This window comes from Brienomyrus brachyistius, chromosome 5 (assembly GCF_023856365.1).
Source record: "Brienomyrus brachyistius isolate T26 chromosome 5, BBRACH_0.4, whole genome shotgun sequence".
NCBI lineage: Eukaryota > Metazoa > Chordata > Actinopteri > Osteoglossiformes > Mormyridae > Brienomyrus > Brienomyrus brachyistius.
Window position 1 is genome coordinate 20362908 of NC_064537.1, and position 20147 is coordinate 20383054.

Sequence of the window (20147 nt, forward strand, 5' to 3'; positions counted from 1 at the left end):
TTGTCTTGAATTTACTGGAAACCCTTTGTTCTCCGGGTTTTTAATGGAATAATAAAAAATTCATAGTCTTGGTAATGAGGAGGTTTTGATGGAGATTTCCTGAAGTGCCATTGTAATAATGTTCTTTAGAAAAAATGGAACAGTTCAAATAAGCAAAGTGATGAGAACTAGAAATAGTTCATTTATAAAGAGCAGGTAGTGCTCAGAAGTGACCATAGACTCGTCCCTCTCTGACATATATGTTAGTAGTTTCCCCATGTGGGTCAGAACTACGCAGTTTTGCTTGCATTTGGTAATTGGTTCTTTGGTCATTTTTCTATATAGGAAGAACGAGTTTGGAATCGGTGTGGAGCTGAATGAGGAGGGTGAGCAGCTCATGAAGGTTCACCAGGAACGCCTGGGGAGGAGCCTGGACCGTCTGTCTGCTGAGCTCTACAGTAAAGACACCCACTTTGTCTTGGAGCTCATCCAGGTTAGTAGGGTTGTGTTGCACAATATCTACATACACTAAAAAAGTCTTTTATTCAATATATGCTTAGATATAGATCCTGGTGTGGAAGCAAAACTAGCTAAATTCTGTCACACAAACTAATGTTGTCTGCTTACTCTCCACAGAATGCAGATGACAACAGCTACAGTTTGAATGTCCAGCCAGCCCTGGCCTTTGTGATTGAGAAAGATTGCATCGTCATTCTCAACAATGAGAACGGCTTTGAGGAACAAAACATCCGCGCTATCTGTGACGTGGGACGCAGCACCAAGGGGAAGCACAAGTATGGTTACATAGGTATGATCCTACCGGCAGAGCTTGCCTTTGAACCTTAAATTGTGTCGAAACCCTGCTGAGAGAAGATCTTGCATTAGGCCTACCCTAGTCCTGACTAGTTCTAGTACCACTTCACCAGATACATAAAACACAGACACAGTTACGAATAAGTGTAACTTTTTGGTGTTGTTATTGCAGTATTAGTTATGGTCACAATCATGGCGTTTCGTCATGACGGATGTCCTCGTGCAATTCCATTCCTATGCAGGACAAAAGGGCATCGGTTTCAAATCGGTGTTCAAGGTGACAGATTGTCCTGAGATTCACTCCAATGACTTCCACCTTCGTTTTGAGAAGAACAGCGGCCCCATGGGCTACATCCTACCTCACTGGGTGGAGGAGGAGAAGGTCGTGGACCCGAACATAAAGGAGTTAAAGAAGCAGAGGTGAGGAGCTTGAAGCATGAAGTACTGCCTCAGCATACTACTCTTCTCAGAGTCATCCTACTGCTTCTTCTTCTGGATTGTTCTGCAGTAACGCTGGTCTGCTTTCTTTCCCGCCCCCCTCCCCAGCTGGAACACCAAGATCTTTCTCCCACTTCGGTCAAAGAGCTACCAGACCAGGAACCTCTTCCATGACGTCGACCCGTCGCTGCTGCTCTTTCTGCACCGGCTGCGCTCCATCACCATCATCAACCAGGTACCCAGCCATCGTTTCGTTCTGATACCTCTTCCCGTTGTGCGTATCTGATCTCTCACTCACTGAATACCATCTCTATATCCTTCCTGTGCACCTCCCACATCGCGTATTTGCATGTTCATTCTGCCAGGGCGAGGGCCATGTGGTGTCAATGACTCGGAGAGACCTGAGCCACATGGTCTCTGAAGTGCAGCACAGTGATGGTGTTGAACGCTGGCTGGTAGTCAAGAGGATGCTCTTAGTTCCCAACAAGGCAAGTGTCTGGCATCTATAACAATGTTTCATTCGTTAGCAGGAATACCCATGGGTACAATGTGACGTTCTTGGAGTATAGAGTCTACCTCTTTTCAGTTTACTTGTCAGAAACCAAGTGCATATTGATTACACAAATGCATTAAAGGAACCGAGACATCTTTAAATGTGCTGATGTCCAGTTCAACTGTATTGATTCCCTTTAGCACACTGTTGAGTATCTTTATGGAAAATAATCATTCCACACTTCTAAACCACATCAGAGTTTTGCAACAGTACATATAAAATTCCATGGAACCTCCAGACTACCTGCATAACTGTGTACATAGATCTAGTATCCATTCTTCAACCAAAATTGCAGATGCAATTAAGTGAAATGAAGACCACTGTAGCCTCCCTTTTGACATTTTCATTACTTGTAGTAGAACTGTGTGATTTACATAGACAAGCTCTTCTTGTCAAACTAAACAGTTTTGCATTAGTTTTACCCTTTAGTGTCTGTCGCCTGTATTTTGGTTGGCTGTGAAGCTCATCCTGTAGCCTTACATCATGCATCGCCATTGCAGACCTAATTTGTATAAGTTGTGATTGAAAATAACGCAAAGGCTTTGAGTACGCTTTCCATATGTCACTGTGCAGTTTGCGTAGTTTGAGATCCAGATGAGAAGCACTGCGTGTGTCTCATTGCACTGCAGGACTGAGGCACTGATGAGCAGGTCCAGCCAAAACCTGGCTTTCTTTGGCTAAAACAAGACGCTACAAATGACACTAATTGATCAAATGAATACTTAAAAACCATATAGAGTTCGAGTAGCCTTCCTCTGTCTTAGCATTCAGGCCACATTTTAGAGTCCTGACAAGTTAATTAGAACTGGGGGCCAAACCGGGGCCAGTTCAGGGCTGTGGATTGATCACCTTGCTAACTGCAGCGATTGACCAGACACAGTGCTGTGTATTCACTCGTAGTATGTGGTGTGCGCGTTCAATGATGCAGTTTGCTTTGCTCTACTGAAAGCTCATTTTTTGTATGTTGCACTTAGAGTTAGTATCTTATTAGGTTCTTTTCTGGGTGATGTTTGTGTAGATGGCATTCCTGATGGTAGGCTTTAAGCAATATAGCTGTTTTCCCCACAGAAAGTTTACAGTTGGTTATCATCAATCATTAGACGTTTCACCTGGTACATTTCTCTGGACAGAAGCGTCTGCCATTTAAATAAATGTAAATGTAAACAGATATGCAAACGCATTGTGTTTTAGTTATAAACATAGCAAGTAAAGATATGAAGTAAAATGCTTCATGTGCAGTTCAGATATATCAGACACGAGGATGAGCCGATATGAGCCTGATGGAAAAATGCCTGTGAAATTTTCTAAGCACTGAATATTAGACTGACAAATTTCAGTTTTTAATTTGAAGGTTGTCAAGATGATGCCACCATTTGGCTGTTTATTTTTCTTTGAGGTGTAAATTGCACATTTTTAAATGATTGATAAATACATTTAATTATTTTCCCTCAGTTTTAATTAGGCAGATTTACCACTATGTGAATAATAAGACAATTTACAGGGGTTACAGGAAAAGGGCCAGAAGCTGATATGTTTGTTACTAATTTATCACAAGTGTTCAGTTAATAAAATTCTTATTTTTGTAATTTTAACCTGCATATTTTATAGCTTCCCCTATATAACCACAATCAATTATAAATAATCAAGGGATCAGTCATCCTCCAGAATTAAAACTGTAAGTTTTTATTTCTGCCATTCAGATTGAAGAGTCGTCGGAGGACAAAGAATTCTAAAGCGAAAATGCGAGCCACTGCGACTCACTGTACAGTCAATTTTCCTCTCTACCCCCCCCCCCCCCCCCTCCCCACCACCCAACACACTTCCTGTCTTCCAGACGGACATTCAGTCATGTTGAACATGCATATTTCATTCCAGACAGGTGGCTAAATGGTTTGTTTTTATTTGCTGGGTTATGTAAAGGTTTCATTGGTAGCATACATCAGGGTGGAGGCACTTGCATCTCATTTAAGGTTCATGAATTTATTCTTATCGATAAGGTTTAGTGAATTAATCTCCCTCCTCTCAGGGCAAGTTCTGCCATCATGTGGGATGAAACAGTGCTTCTAAAGCAGTAGGGCAGAGTTTAATTTACAGGTACCAGCACAACCGGTACTTTACTGCACTGTTTGTCCTCTGTTACTTTCCTTTTTCAAGTCTTCGGAATCATTATCTTAAATATTTCATGGAAGAGAGAAGAAAAGAGATTACAGACAAAGGACCAGGGATAATTTTGTGGAAACTTTAAGAAACTAGACTAATGTGTAGCATCTGACTGGTAAGACTTTTCAGGATTAGATTATAACTTCAGACGACACGTTTTATATTTATTTATCAGACAGTTTAACCTGTAGTAACATACAGTGGGGTTGGGCAGTTCCTGGAGTAATTGTTGTTAAAGGTCTTGCTGTAGAACTCAACAGTGATATCATTGTGGAAATTCTGGGATTTGAACAGATGACCTTCTGATTACGGGCCCAGCATCCTAACATGAAGAGCCACACACCATCCTGAACCCTTCTAGTGTTTCTGAGGAATGGCTATTGGTTCCTCTGCAGATTAAGGAGGACGTCGAGTCCACCGAGTTGGCGCTGGCCTTCAGGCTGAACGAGGACTCCTCCCCCGACGGAAAGTTCCAGCCCGAGAAGCAGCCCGTCTTTGCCTTCTTACCTCTGCGGAGCTTCGGTTTCCGCTTCATCATACAAGGTTCGGATGTGCCGCCTTTATAAGGAGACATTCCCCAGTGATTCATGTCTGATAGACAAAGTGTGTGAAACAGGCAGGTGGCTACAGAGTGGGGTGCCAGGCGATCATCAGCACCGGTACATGTGGGGTTCTTATTATTTATTTGTTCGTCACTCTTCTGTTGCGCTTCACTGACACAGATAACTTTGTAAATGCAGTAATAATGTTGTTTTGTCAGGACTTTAATATCCTGCCTCTGTGCCTGTGATGGGAATGTTGCCAGTACAAGCCTGGCTTTAGCAGAGTAGTCACATGGGCCCTTGAGCGAGGCCCCTAACCCCCAGTTCTACGGGCCCCGTCCCGTGGCAGGTGGCTGCCCTTTGCCACTGAATATGCTGGGTGTCATGGAGAGCATGATGGGGTGGGCGGAAGGAACATTTCCCCACTGGGATCTAGTGTCATGAAAATATTATATTTAATCTTGGTCGTAAGGGCCTCATGCATGATTGTTTGTTAAATGGAAAAACGGCATCTTTGCTTCTCCATCCTTTTTCACAGGGGACTTTGACATCCCGTCATCCAGGGAGGACGTTGACCGGGACAGTGGCTGGAACCAGTGGCTTCGCTCCCAAATCCCGCAGCTCTTCCTCTACGCTATGGATGTCTTTACCGTAAGAGAGTGATGGCAAGCAGACAGACATCCTGATTACAGACACAGGAAAACCTTTTAACCACAACATGGACTTCAGAACCTCTACTATCGTGTATAGAAACCACTTAATTAGTAATTTTTTACTAACCTAAAGATATCTGGAGGCTGTAGTAGGCCCTAGTTTTCCACTTATACCAAATGATGTAGAATGTAAATGAAATATCAAGTAAGTTTAAGGATCATTTTCAGTTTTGAACAACTTAGTTGCTGTTTGATTTTCAGTGACATAATTACAAATGTTGCACTGTACTGACTCCAAGCTTGGTCTTGGGATGTGTGGTATTGATATAGATGCACACGTATTTCATCAGACTTTTTTCTGGAAAATTCCAGGAGCACCCTGAATTCAGTGGTTTGCAGGGGCTGTGCCGTTTCCTGCAGTTCGTTCCTCTTCCGGGCGAGATCCTAGACTTTTTCAATCCTGTGGCGAGTCAGATCATTCAGTTGCTGAAAGGCAAGGCCTGTTTGCCTACCACGGAACGCCAAAGTGAGCCTCTCAGAACCCACGATGTGCAGCATTTACAGAATCTTTGATAACTGCTTGAGATTTCAGCTTCGGCTCTCTACGGGTGACGTGACCTTTGAGACGTGTCTTTTCACAGATGGAGAGGTGGAATTCAAATTGCCCTCACAAATTGCTGCCACTCAAGACCCACTCATTCAGGAGGCGATTGGAGACGACATGCTCCAAAGACACCTGAACCTGTCCTACATGCATCCTACCCTCCAGTCTGTGCTGCCCCAGTCTTTAATATCTGCCTTGGGGGTGCATCGCCTGAGAGGGCAAGATATTGCCACGGTCACTCGTGCCATGACTACAGAACTCTTCCGCAGCACAGGAACCTGGTCAGGTAACAATCCTGTGTAACTCTACATGAAAATGCTGTCCAACTGGCCAGCAACAGTTCGGTCTTCATTACTACAACAAAATGTGATTTACAATATGCTCTCTGTTCTCATGAAATTATGGCAACTCTGTTGCAGACTCCAATCTTAAGGAAGTGGCCAAGCTCTTGGTATGTAATTTCCGTGCCCTGGAGCAGGATTATGGTGAGGCAGGTACCATACTGGAAGTTCTCAGAGACATTCCCCTCGTCCCTCTGGCTGATGGCCGTGTGGTGTCCTTGAAAGACGAAGGTGTCTTCTTTCCACTAATGGACCCAAAGAACACCGAAATCGGTATTCTTGCTTTTTCTCCAAGGTTGATCATTGCAATAAAATAATTCTGCACGTAAAACTCAGTGATTTAAAACTGCCCTTGATTTATTTTTTTTCTCCCTACAGCATTTATTTGACTTTAATTATTTTTCCTATAACTTAGTTTATAAATGAGCTATGAATCACACTTCAGAACAAGCAGAACAAGTCCCCTTCTCTGATGTTCAATGAAATGCAATGTCTGTACTTGAGTCAGTAGTTCAGGCGTAATGGTACATGCCTGTAGGTAAATATTAAATCTTCCACATGCTACATGGGCCAAGAAGGAAGTCCTGTGCTAACCAGGGTTTAGCCACCAGGGGATTGGTTAGCAACCTGTAATAATCTTTTTTTTTTTAAAGTTTAGTCAGCAGACATGCTTTAATAGCAAGCCTTAAAATTAATGAAATGGTTAAACCCACCAAGCTGAAGAGCAGCATGGTAGATTTATTTTAGGAGGGAGTGACCTCACCTCACTTCATCCATCTGCCACTCAGGCTTAGAGGCGCTCTACAAGGACCTGAGCACCGTATCCCCTCAGCTGCTGGACTGCCTGGATCCCCTGGGGAACTCGCTTGTCGTCGAGCTGCTGAAGAGGCTGAACGTGCACCAGCTGGAGCCCCAGAAAGTCCTGCAGGAGCACATCTACCCTATTCTGAGGAGCGGAGCCTGGAAGGTGAAGCTTTGTAGCAGTAGATGTAGACATGAATAGGGTAACATCTTCTCAGTGTCCCACTGGTCTAGGGGTGGCTCTCTGGAGTTGTGTTAAGGATGTTAGATGTGGGCCATTTAATTTGATGTACCTTCAGTATCCATGGCTAAGGTGTTTTTGAATGCCTGGGGGAGGGGAACTGCTCTGAGTATATTAAATATAACATGAGCATGGCTGACCAGTGTTTTGGTGTCTTTAGCATGATGTTCCGATTTTAGAACAAAGCCACGCATAGGTCTGAAGAGCAGATGCATAAATGATGCGGGAACCTGAACAGCCAATTTTCATTCTGCCTTCAGATGAAAGAGAAGGACATTATTATCAGCTACGTCGTGTTCATCAAGCACCACTCTCAAAACCAGGACTACAGGACACTGGATGAATCCATACCTGTGCTGACCAATAAGGGCTTTCTCTGTGCCAGAAAGGCAAAGGTGCAGTTCTCAAAGGAATACGGTAACATTGATCTCCACAATAAACTCCCAGGTAAACAAGAGCCTTGTTCTTTCCCATATTCCAGCTTGCATATTCCCACTACATTGGCAGATGAAGTATCTATGATGTCTCTAACATGCAGTGGAGACTTTTTGACATCTAAGCAGTGGAAGGAAAAGATGTGATTCTGCGGCACCGTCAGCCTTATCTCATGTTGCCCCATTACTTCTACCTCCTGCTCACAGGTGTGGATTGGGTCTTGCTGGATACCTGCTACCTGCAGTCTGACAGAGATCCTGGAGGTTGGAAGGAATTTTTCAGTGGTTTGGGGGTGCGGGATTTGCTCATCTTCAACAAGGAGCAGCTCTCAATGTCATCACAAGACCTGGTAGGTGAATCCCACACGCACTTCCCGAGGTGAATCAGCCAATGAACCGGTGTAGCAGAACCCGGGAATTTCATGGGTCGCACCGTGCTGGACCATGTCCCGCAGCCTTCGTGTGTGAGGTGACCCAGCCCTAGGGGCACTGTTAGGCCCGATCTCTCAGGGCTATAGTGTTTTAACCCCGATGCCAATCTTCCTTCAAAAACAAAAAAAGGCAAGACCCAGGTAAACGGCCCCTGATCTTTTCATCAGCTAGAAACTGTCCTGGCCCGTACTGTCCAAATCGAAAGGATGACAGGCGCAGGGCAACCGGCTGGTGTGAAGCGCCGTCCTTCTCCCCTCTTCTGCAGTGGACTGAAATTCCTAATTAAGCATGTGCCTAATTAGGCATTCAGACACTCTCCATTGTTCTTTGCAGAAGCTAAAGGCTTTGTCTTGAATAGCATCGTTTCTTAGTAGCAAGTGTGACATGCAGGGTTACCTTTAATATTTTTTGGATGTCTAGGGTGCGCCCACTTAGTTAATTGGTTACTGGTCATTGGCCTATTCTTGTTGTTGTCATAGGCCACCAAGACAGACATAACCTTCGACCTTTAGGTACACTTAAAGCTGCGGGGTGCTGTGTGGACTGTAGTCAGGCTTGGACTGTATGAGAATCTCTGCCTTGATATTCTTGCATCTTATTGGTTGGTGCCACCTTAGTGCAATCATGAGCAGAAGGGCACCCATTGAATAAGATGTGTGATTCCATTTCTGTGCCTTTAACCTATTTATCTAAATAAATTGTGAGTCGGGAATATTTTTGGTGTTTCACCATTGATTTTACTCTGATCACACAGACTTATAGAACTGTTGCCTCATTAAGTCTTTCTTTGCCATTCGGCTGATGCTAAGATGAAGGCAGACTTTTTATAATGTAAAGCAGTGTCAGTCATGTGCGTCTGCTATTATATTTTTAAATCTGCCAGACGCTGCAAGAATACATGAAATAGCTTGAGTGACTCATATCTGGCTGCATATTTCCCCCTTTTACCAGCATAGAAAGAGGGGTTATAAACTCACAGTGATCTTAAACTTATACGTCGTTTTGCGGTTTTGTCTGAATTACAGTCCGCGACCCCATGGGCCAAGGAGGCTGAGCTGTGCCACCCTGCAGGTGGCATGTACATCATAGAGGATTACCAGTGTGCAGAATTCCACTCCCTGGTCACTGCTGACCACCTCCCAGACCCAGTGAAGCTGCAGCAGCGACACGAGCTGCTGAACCTGCTGGAGAAGAACTGGGTCACCGGGTAGGGTTCTCTCTCTCGTTAACGCTCAGGTCGCCGGCCGCGTTCTCTCCATGGCGTGCTCTCCTCAAACCCCGCCGTTCCGACGCCAGCGAAGCCTCGCCTGGCACGTTCCGGAGATTTCCCAGCCGTTCTCGACATCATTCCGGATGCAGGGACGTGGCGGAGCTGAAGCAGATGAGCGACCGCACCTTCTGGCTGAGTCTGGAGAGCGAGTGTCACGGCCTTTTGTTCAAATGGATGAGCTCATGCATAATGCAGAAGCCGCAGTGCCTCTGACGCGCAGGCTCCCTTGCCGTTTAATCCGCCATGTGCGAGAATAGAGCTTTATTTATGCTTCTTATCCACATCACTTACTTGCTCATATGCTTGCTGTCCACCGAGTTCAGAAATAATTCCCACCTATAATTATGCCAGATTTATAGTTGCTGTGCTTAAAAGTGCAGTTTTTCCACTCTTCTTGAGTTCTAGAGTTCCAGCTGTGACTTGAGCTGCAGAAGTGGAACATGCATTGGTTTGGGTGTCTGATCCTTCTAGTGACCTTCTGTGCGCCTGTAGTCGCCATGACATACAGTCCTTCCATAGGCAGCTCATAGCATGCAGTGAAATAGGTGGAAATTGGCTGCATCTAGATGTGTTCAGTCAGTTTAATATATAAGATATGACTACTTAAATTTTCATCATTTTAGTGTTAGAAACATACATGTATATAAAGGTGTCAGTAAAACTTTGGATAAGGCTCTGAGCTTCCAACTTGTATGTTTCTTGATGGCAATGAGATTATCTGACCTGAATCTTGAATGTTTCATATTAGTCATTCCCATGTATCGTCCTGCCCCCTCCTCAATTAAAAACACCATTAAAAAGGGATGTTTATGTCGTGTCACATTCCGATAACAGTTTCTAAAACTGATTTAAACCGTTTCACCTTGCATCCACCTGGAACCAAACTATAGAGCTGGGGACAAATTATTGACTTCATGTTATATATTTATTTGTGGCCCGGTGGCTAAGCCTCTCTGCCTAGATTCAGAAGGTCGTTGGTTTGAGCCTGGCTTTGGCAAAATAGCCACATGTCCATGGGACCCTTAACCAAGAGCATAGGTTTGGTTTTGATATTGGGAGGGACCAAATCTGCCCCGAACACACCTGGTTCTTCTACAATATCCTACAGAACCCTGACCTGGATAAGCAGTGTACGAGATAGATATATGGATAAATGGATGTGTCTCAATTTGGAGTGACATGTTGTATTTCTGTAATTTTCTTATGTACTTTTTCTGCCTTTTTTAAATCAAGGGACAACTACTCTCAGTACCTGAACGCCAAGGTGCGAGACAGCAATGGACAGCAGTTGAGAGAGACCCATTCCTCTTTCTGCTACTACCTCACCCAGCTTCCTTGGGTGCCTGCTGTCAGACAGCTTCCTAGCAGACATGACAAGCCTTCTGTGAAATACTTGCGTCCAAATTCTGTCCATTTGTACTCCGATGAGGTGTACAGCCTGTTGGGAATCCATGTCAATTACATCGATCACATGAAGCCTAGCGAATTCACCCGTGATATCGGTAAGACCCGATTCAGGACCAGGTATCCTTTTCTGCATCATACAGCTAGACCCAGTTATAGGGTTTTCATTAAACTGGTGGACAAAATAATGGGAAAACCTACCGCTATTTCAATATCGAGATCTTAAGAAGTAGGGGTGCTCTATTCTTTCAGAACAGCTCTAGTTATTGTTTGATACAGCCTGAACTGTTTATAGTGAAATATTGGACTGTTCTTCAAAGAAAAGAGCCTCCAGTTCTTCAGGGGCTGAAGAAGGTAGAAATTCACTTAGACTCTGCTCTCTAGAAATTCTCACGGTTTACTGGTGTTTAGATCTGTTGATTGGGGAGACCGTAGTAGATGTTTGATTCCATTTTGGTGTTCATGAAAACAGCCTTGAATTTGTTTGGTATTGTATAGGGGAATTATCATCTTGGAATGTGTAAACATCATGCAGGGATAGTATTTCTGCATAAGGTGCAGCTGGTCCTGTAAGATGGCCATTATACAACCAGGCAAAGCAATCATTATAACCACACGATGGCTGCCTATCCCAACAGATATTGCGAACTGAAGGCATTCTTTAGCCTTCTCCAAGAAAAACTTCTCTGGATGTGAACGATGACTCATTGGATCGTATTACTTTTTTACTTTGCTCAGGGGCTGAAGTTTTATGGTCCTTCCACTAGATTATTCTTCTTCGGTGGTAATTTTTGAGTCCATACTTTTGTGGCCTTCAACAAATATCTAGTTTTCATCTATCAGTTAGCTTTAATTGCAACCACTGCTCTTCTTTGTTGATGTGGTTAGTCCATGATTGGTATTTGCTGCCATTTTTTTGAGACTCTTAGAATGTTAAATAATTATGCAGTTTTTGTGAACCATGAATCTGTAATACCAGCACTAATTATTTGGCATTCTTGCAATTGCATCATAATAGTTGCATCAAACTCGCATATCAAATTGCACATTATCAGACTTTTTTTTTTTATAGCTGACACGTAATGCTAATTGGAATTCAGCCTAAAATGACTTATCTTTGCCACTGTGTTTATAATTTTGGTTTAGCTACTGTAGTTGCCATCCTATTTGCATGTTGGCTTTTGGGTATTTTGTCCACCCAATGTACAGGTTGCTTCTTCTGTTTGAGTCAAAGTTCTGTGCACCTCTTTGATCTTTCCTTGGCCTTGGATAGGAATGAAGCACTGCGTGTTACAGGATGAACTGATCTCCCATTTGAAGACATGGTGCACAAAGACTGTGGACGGTGGCTCTGGGGAGCTGGAGGGGGCATGGTTCACCACCACTGTGGAGCATGTGCACAATGTCTACAGCTATCTGCACGAAAATCTAAATGGAACCAAGCTGAAGAAGTTGTTCCAAGAGACTCCAGCTGTCTTTGTGGAGTATGAGAGGTATGTAGGCACCTCATCACTACTACAGACCACTTAGACAATTGCTAAGCAGTGATTATATATAGAATGTTATGTTTTGGGCAGTTAAATTTATTGTTATATGATTAAACACTGGTTTTCTTTTATAATGAACAGTTTTAATGCAATATTTTCACGCAAATTCCATCTGTTGTCGGTGTAGTTTATCATTATACCAGTGACATGCTCAGTAACTATCAGTAAAACAATTTGGTCATTGTAATCAGAAAAACCTAAAACCTCCTGAGATTTTTAACAGATTTTTACTAATTTGTAGAATATTGTGGCAAATATTGATATTGTGAAAATATCGTGATGTCATTTTTATGGCATATCGCCCTACCCTAGCCAAACCTGTTCCCGTTCAATTAAACATTGTAGCAAAACCGTAAAGAACATTGCTTCTTCTGGTGCCTTCTTCAGGGAGGACGAGTGGAGCTCAGGGAGGTTCTACTTGTTGAAAGACTTGTGCTGGAACGACCCTACGGGAATGTTCAAGAGGTATAAGGAGTGCGTCCGTAAGTCGGAGGACGAGGTGCAGGAGCCCAGGGTGCTAGCTCCCCTCTACACGAACATGAGGGGCATGCGAGAGTTCTTCCTTCAGGTGCTTCTTTGAGTGACTTTCCTCCATGCTTGCTTGCTTTCCTTTTTCATTTTATTATCGCTAAAGTCAGAGCGTTTATATACCGTGAACAACTGCAGCTCATTGACACTCGCTGCTCTTCATAGAGTCTTGAGGTGGAACGCAACCCCTCTATGAAGCAGTATGTGGACCTCCTCCAGGTCATCTGCAGTTCATTCCTCCCCAATGCCGATGTTCTACAGGACATTTCTGTCATTTTCGCCAAATTAGGTAGGTCTCCTCATCCCTGTGATAACTGCATAATCCAATAGCTCTGTTCAGCAAATCTCTGGTTGTGAGGTTTCGCTTTAACTGTTTTCCAGTCTGTGTGACTGTCGTTCCTTTAAGGAGCAGAGTCTGATTTCCATTTGCTTTTGTAGCTGATAAGTGCAAACTGCCACAGTTTGGAGAGCAGGAGAACGACGTTCAGCTGGACTCCAATTACTGCTCTTCACTCAGGGGTGAGTTTATGTGTTTATGTGTGTACAGTAGACTTTATTGATGACTTTTGATTTTGGGTAAAAGACAAACCTTTTTTACTGGAGGTTTTATTTCCAAATAAAGTGGTTTGGGGATATGCTGTCCGTCAGATGCATTTTTGTTCACCGTGCATTTACCATTTTAACTTTATTTACGGCACCTTAAATAGAAATGTTTTCTCACCATTGATATGTACTGTGTTCGCAGCAATAAGAATAACAGCAGAATATCAGAGTGCAGCTTTTCTGGGAACACCAGCACAGTCTTTTATTAGTAATAAATATTCACACTTACTGTTATGAAACAGGGCATTTGTGTTCCAAACGTTGTTCTGTGAGTGTACAGTAAGTGGGATTTGCTCTCAGTGTACACAGTGTATGTTTTTAAGTGAAGTACGTATGAGGCTGACTATGCAAAATAAAGAATAACAGTAACTCTTTTCGCACTGCCAGTTGAAATGCAGTTGGAGATTTTTGTACAACACATGAAAACTCATATAAGTACTACATGAAATTTTCTATGGAATTCTTACACAGATATTTTTTACAAAGCACATACCATCTGACATAAATGGAAATATTTATTATTCTTTTTAGTGCTGGATAATGGCAGGTTTTCTGATTGTAATGTTGATGGATATCAAGTTTAACTGTGTTCAGTTAAGACCTGAATTAGTTTTATTCTCCTAACAGAAATGTTGAAGGAGAAGAAGGTGTTTCCAGCGAAGAGTACCAGCTGGGTGACCATAGCACATAACCCCCTGATCCCTGATAGCAAGACTTTGGAAAAGGTCTTCAGATCATACAGCAATGTGTGTCTGCTCAACCTCCCCCCTTCTAACAAGCACAAGGCCAGGTCCGGCCAAGGTACTGTACCGTCAGCTGTCGGGACCCCCAGTCATAGCATGCATTTGAAGCAGAATCAGCTAAATTTCTTCGGTAGCTGGAACAGTTAAGGACACATGCTATTTATTAATCACCCGTCCACATTAATTGCAATGGTTTCGCTACAGCTGAAAGTTTAATATGTGACGGTCAGCAGGATAGCTTGTCTGTGTACCTTTAACTACAAATGGTGCAGAATTTGGCTTATGTGGGAACTGAAGATGAAGAGTTATCTGGATGATAGCCCTCAATGTGACACTACATGGAATACTATGTGGTGTAATGGTAGCAATTTTCTTATGTCTGTAACGGTCGGTCTTTGTGAATGTGCTTCTTACATTTCCTCTGTTGTGTCCACAGAAAAACAAGTGACATTCAGTGACCTGGATCGGGATCTTTTCCTGGACATCTGCAAAGTGAAGAAGTTGTCTGAGTGCATCACCACAGAGCCCCAGACTGAAAATTACAGGCCCTGCCCAGCACTGCAGACTCAGGTCCGCAGGCTGGTCCCCTATATCCAGAGGTACCTCTTCCACCATGAAGAGAGCACCTACTGCGAGCTTCAGGACGATGGCATCGCCCAGAGGATCAAGGCGCTGTCTTTCGGACAGGTGCGCAGTCTCGCTTATCCCCGCTTAGCAGCCCACCCGACCACAAGTACTGTGGCTAATTAAGCAAATTAAGACTTGGAAAAATTAAAGCTCCAAAAAAGGCAACGAAATTATCACAAATATATAAATCTTTAGATTTCAGTACATTAAAATGAAATGTTCTGATAGGTACAGGGCAGCATATACAGTAAAATTCGGTTATAGTGGACTCGCTTAATAACGGAATATCGTCTATATTGGACGAGGTTTCCTTGGTCTCGGCCGTGCGCCTTTAAGAACATGCAGAAAAAGCATCGGATATAGTGGACTCGCACATAACGGAATTTCGTTTATAACGGACAAACAATTTGGCCCCCAAGGCCGCTTTTAGCTGTAGTTTTGTTCGGCTATAACGAACATCCAGGCGCGTGGCGTGCCGGTGATATCCAGCACAGATACGTAGTCGGCATTATTAATAGTCAAACATCTACTTAGTTAAAGTTGGATTACTAGATCCATCCGTTTTCCTTTGATATTTGATTAATATTTGCTTTATATCACAAAAAATTCTTTAGAAATAATAGAAGATAAATCTGCCGGGTATAAAGGCATACAGGCTACAGTGGGTTTTCCTTCCCTTTTCTGTATTGCATAACATGTACAACTGCCCGCTGGCTCACATTAATTGTCACGGCTCGGCTCTGCAGTTGGATGAAACTCAAAGCCTCCGAACGAGCTAGACGCAATGTCACAGGCAAGAACGAGCAGGAATGTGAGTGGCGGGCGGATGGCTGTCCTGCTCTCTCTGGTGGCTCCTGTCTGCCTGGACCGGATTGCCTTGGACCATAAGGGACCCCCCCCCCCCCTTGCATTTTAAGCGGAGACAAACTGTTCCAGTGCTGCCCGCCAGGCTCTTTGAAAGCTGGCTTAGGCTACGCTGCTTGTAGGCGTGAAAGCCTGGTAACAGCGTTTTGCTGATGGTTCCCCTTCTGCAGAGCCCCTGTCTTCGTAGCGTCCCTCACATGTCAGCCCGCTGGTACGTTGTCTGCTAATCTTGTTAGAGACCTTCCCTGTTTTCGTTGTCTTTCAAGTGTGGTGTTGTGCAGCGTGAGGTATGGCGAGGCTGCTGTCCGAAACGTCACGGCCCTCTTTCATCCCACCTGTCTCTGTGTGGCTCGAAAATCTGTGGTTAATATGATGCTTTTCTGCTGCCTACCATTGCCTTTAAATAAACTGGAAAACTGTCCACGACAAAGGAAAGGAAAAATACAGAAAAAAAAACATTTTTCCCCTCTCTCTTTCATGCAACTTTTATGTAAAACATAATACATAGTTATAGAAAAATTTTGGCTGATATCTGTAATGTGGTAGGAGTTGTACTTTACTGGACGAAACCTTGATGATGAGGCAGTAGAACAGACTTTGTGATTTTTAATGAAGACGTCCTGCATTACTGCTACGCTTGAAAGCAGGAGAAGAAACTAGGAGGGAATTAAAGACCGTTATTATTCTGTAATTCTTCTGCTTTTTGTAACAACTAGTCATCTAAGGAAGACTGTCATTGTTAATTAATACAGGCCCGCCGAGTCTGTGGCCGTAACGAAGCCGCTTTTGATCTCCCAGCAGTTCTGCGACTTCAGCAAGGCATGTTACCTGAACTGCTGCTGTGAAGCCCACGCTTGAGGCTCGCGGGAAGGGGGGGGGGGGGGGGGGGCGTGTGTGTGTGCATGGAAGATTCTTGGAAGATGCTCTAGCAGTGAGGGGCGGTCACCGCAATATTAACCATCATGCATGCACAGAGTGAAAGCCGCAGCTAGTTGCTGTTTATCCACATGTCTTTGTTTATTCCTGCGATCTTGTTTGCATAGGTGGGTAAGCTTTACATCCAGTATCAGCTCAGTATTCCCAGTGAGGAACCACTTTTTGAAAAGGAAGATGCCATCTGCCTTCTGAAGGACAAAAAAGAGTTGTACATCCAGAAGGACCACCTCTCCGCTAAGTTAGATATCTGCAGGTGAGATTTTGGGCTTTCCTCTGCTTACTTCCTGGCTTTGGTAGGAGTCATGCTTTCCTAAATATCAGTTATGCCTCTTTACGTAAATACATTTTATCCATGATAATTGCATACTGCACAGTTGCTTCACTGATCATATGGATCTATAGTTAAAAGATTTGAAGATGAAATGCATCGGTACTGTTAATTAAAGTTTCAGGTTTCATATTTGCCCATAAAGATGTTGCGTCACGCAGTCATCTTCTGAATGAATAAATGCAAATGTTGTGAGATTTACTTAGTGGCATAGTTTCTAAGGGGGAGTTTCAATCCAGCTATCTTTTGTTTCCCCATTACAATATGCCCTACTTCTCAAACAGAGTTTTCCATTAAAATATTTTCTAAATCTCGGAAGGGGTGGGCTTGGCCATCACTGAGCCTTTGCTTGAAGTAGGGTTGGAGGTCCAGCAGGAGGCATGCTTTCCTTTGGACCAAATAAAATACCAAAAGGCCAGTGAGGCCAGTAGAGATTTTGCACTGCAGGGGATCTTAGTGATGAGATGTCAAAAACGAAGGTCAGCGAAGATCCCAGGGTGCTTAACACGAGACTATGTTAATCTCCATGATCTGCCTAAATTCTTTATTTAAAAAATCATGTCAGCCCACCCTACAATATAATAATTTGGCTCATCTCTTGAAGAATTATTAACCTTAGAAAATGTATATATATAAAATAAATTATAACGTATGTGTAGCATAAATTCACAAATTCATTCATTCTATTCATAATTCAGTACTGACTGAATGTTTGTGTGATATTTTTCCTCTCTAACAACATTCATACTTCTTCTTTCGGCTGCTCCTGTTAGGGCTCGCCACAGCGGATCATCTGTTTCCATTCCTTCCTGCCCTCTGCATCTTCCTCTTTCCCACCAGCCGCCTGCATGTCCGCTCTCACCGCATCCATTAACTTCCCCTTCTGCCTTCCTCTAATATACTCATTCCTATTCCTGTCCATCCTTGTCACTCCCAACATAAGTTGTAACATCTTTCACTCTACGACGTACCACCCGCACCTCTGCCTCCTTTCTTTTCGTTAGTGCCACCATCTCCATCCCATATATCTGGTCTCACTAGCACCTTGTAGACCTTCCCCTTCACTCTTACTGATACCTGTCTGTCACTAATCACTCTTGCTACTCTTCTCCATCCACTCCACCCTGCCTGCCCTTTCTTCTTCACCTCTGTTCCACGCTCCCTGTTACTCTGAACTGTTGATCCCAAAGTATTTGGACTCCTCCACCTTCGCCAACTCTATTCCCTGCATCCTCACCCTTCTGCTCTCCTCCCACTCATTCACACACGTGTATTCTGTCTAATCCTACTGACCTTCATTTCTCTCCTCTCGAGAGCGTGTCTCCATCTCTCCATAGTCTCCTCCACCTTCTCCATACACTCCCTACAGACATTCCTACATATATGTTCATTATCTTAAAAGGTTTTCCACTTTGCATCCTCTAGATACTTTGGAATATTTTAGTAGTTGCAAAGCAAAACAGAATCTGGTTGGTTTTGCTATCAGTCATTAACAAATGACAAATGAATTACTTAATCTGCCAAAACTGAGCATCTGTTTAAGTATGATAAATGGTTAGTTATGCTTCTTTCTTCACTTTGATTTGTTTTTTAGTTTCATAAGTAAAATGTGTCCATGGTTTCTGCCATCTCTGTCTACAAGGCAGACTGTGTCCCCTTGATGCTGCCAATAAAACTGATGGATTTCCATGCCTGACGGGAAGCCTGCTGAGATACCCATGCTACCTGATACTCTGCCATCATGCTTCCAGTCGCGTATTGGTGTCCAGAACAGTGCAGATCAGCTGATAGGCTAGTAGATGATGCACCAAAGCCTTGAACTGGGCCGTTTGAAGTTCCATTAAATGTCCATAATAAGGTATATATCATATTGTCCTGCTGTTAGCAGTTAGCCATTAGCAGCAGACATGAAGGTATAGGATATGAATGTTTACGTCATGTTTTTTCTCTTTAACAACATTCCAACTTATTTTAATTCTCTTAAAAGTTTTTCTGCTTCACATATGGTAAAGGTCATGGACACCCAAGATGTCCAAGGTCATGTTGCTGTCGGGCAGCTTTGCAGATTTCTACTTACTGCTCTTACAATTTTGATGTTGTTGCAAATGTAGGGACCATTAGTGCCTTTTGTGGGATGGTTAGAGTGGAGCTGGGATTTCAGTGGAAATTGTAAATCAAGAGTATTAAGAGCACTCTCCGTGTTTTGGGTTTGTTTGGGTGACAGGGAGAGACGGGCTGTGTCTGTCAGCCCGCAGGGGGCTGCACAGCAGCACGTGGGATTTACAACCACAGCTCTCCTTCTTAGCCCCCCATTTCCCTTTTTTAAATGAATGTCTAAGAGTGACCCAGAAAGCTCTCAAAAGGTAACATTATGGCAAGCATGAAACATGAAGCATCATTTGCAAGGTTAAGTGAGGCTGATAAAAGTCCCATATTTCAGAGCAGAGCAGAGTACAGGCTTCCGCATTAATGCTCTTCTTCCACAGATACCGCCAAGCTCCCCGGAAACCGCGTTAGCAACGGCACATGGCGCGCTCTGCAGTTTGTGGCGGTGCTGCTGTGGCGAGGAGGCGGAGTCTCTCTCTGCCGTTTATTTTACATTTATGTAGCTGATCCCACCACCCTAACCCACAGAAGCAAACACCCCCTTCCTCAGGCACCCGGCAGCAGCCAGACAGAGGTGCATCCCCTGACCATGCTGGTGTCTCTTACAGGGAGCTGGTGAAGCTCTTCAGCACTGAGAGCAGCAATGGGAAGGATCTGCAGGAATTCCTGCAGGGACTCATCTCCAAGCTGGATGTAAGTGGGACTGGGAGGGGTGCCTCTCTACCCTTTGTCTACTTCAGTCTTCATATTAGTCCTTATTCTTCAACTAGAAAATGAATCGCAACTAATAAGCATGACAGTTAAAAAACAAAACTTCATATTTTTTCTTCTTCTAGTTCTTGGCACAAATAATGAAATTAAAAAGAAAAAAAACTTGCTCAATATGCTAAACTTGAACAAAGCTAACGCACATGTCTTGTACTGCGTGGGTGAGCGGCACTCTGATGAAACGCCCTGCCATCTCCTCGTCGTGCTGGCTGTAGGATATGCACGGGCTCTTAATGCATACGGGGATTGGTGATGCCGTGAGCCCTGAACTTTGGGCATGCAGAGCCCATCTGGGATATGAGCAGAATCTCATATCTGGGCCCGACTCTCTCGGTACTGCAGCTTGAATTTATTTCTGCTGCGACATTGGTCTTCTGCCCTTTGTTTTCCAGCCCCTTATGAAGCAATGTATTGAATTCTTAGATGCCTGTA

At 43.6% G+C, this 20147-nt stretch overlaps 1 protein-coding gene across 2 annotated transcripts in view; it reads left to right on the forward strand.

The window, feature by feature from the left end:
- Positions 1 to 20147, forward strand: part of wu:fj29h11 (uncharacterized) — a 39651-nt gene that overhangs the window by 15356 nt on the left and 4148 nt on the right. For both annotated transcript variants that reach the window (XM_049013202.1, XM_049013203.1), the window contains 23 exons: positions 325 to 472; positions 616 to 787; positions 1035 to 1212; positions 1339 to 1465; positions 1596 to 1718; positions 4339 to 4486; positions 5024 to 5136; positions 5511 to 5664; positions 5780 to 6028; positions 6162 to 6356; positions 6872 to 7050; positions 7386 to 7572; positions 7767 to 7909; positions 9017 to 9198; positions 10495 to 10763; positions 11939 to 12158; positions 12600 to 12780; positions 12906 to 13029; positions 13179 to 13259; positions 13971 to 14144; positions 14523 to 14773; positions 16621 to 16766; positions 19556 to 19640. In XM_049013202.1, the coding sequence (XP_048869159.1) occupies positions 325 to 472; positions 616 to 787; positions 1035 to 1212; positions 1339 to 1465; positions 1596 to 1718; positions 4339 to 4486; positions 5024 to 5136; positions 5511 to 5664; positions 5780 to 6028; positions 6162 to 6356; positions 6872 to 7050; positions 7386 to 7572; positions 7767 to 7909; positions 9017 to 9198; positions 10495 to 10763; positions 11939 to 12158; positions 12600 to 12780; positions 12906 to 13029; positions 13179 to 13259; positions 13971 to 14144; positions 14523 to 14773; positions 16621 to 16766; positions 19556 to 19640 (3829 nt within the window). The remainder of the gene's footprint in view (positions 1 to 324; positions 473 to 615; positions 788 to 1034; positions 1213 to 1338; positions 1466 to 1595; positions 1719 to 4338; positions 4487 to 5023; positions 5137 to 5510; positions 5665 to 5779; positions 6029 to 6161; positions 6357 to 6871; positions 7051 to 7385; positions 7573 to 7766; positions 7910 to 9016; positions 9199 to 10494; positions 10764 to 11938; positions 12159 to 12599; positions 12781 to 12905; positions 13030 to 13178; positions 13260 to 13970; positions 14145 to 14522; positions 14774 to 16620; positions 16767 to 19555; positions 19641 to 20147) is intronic.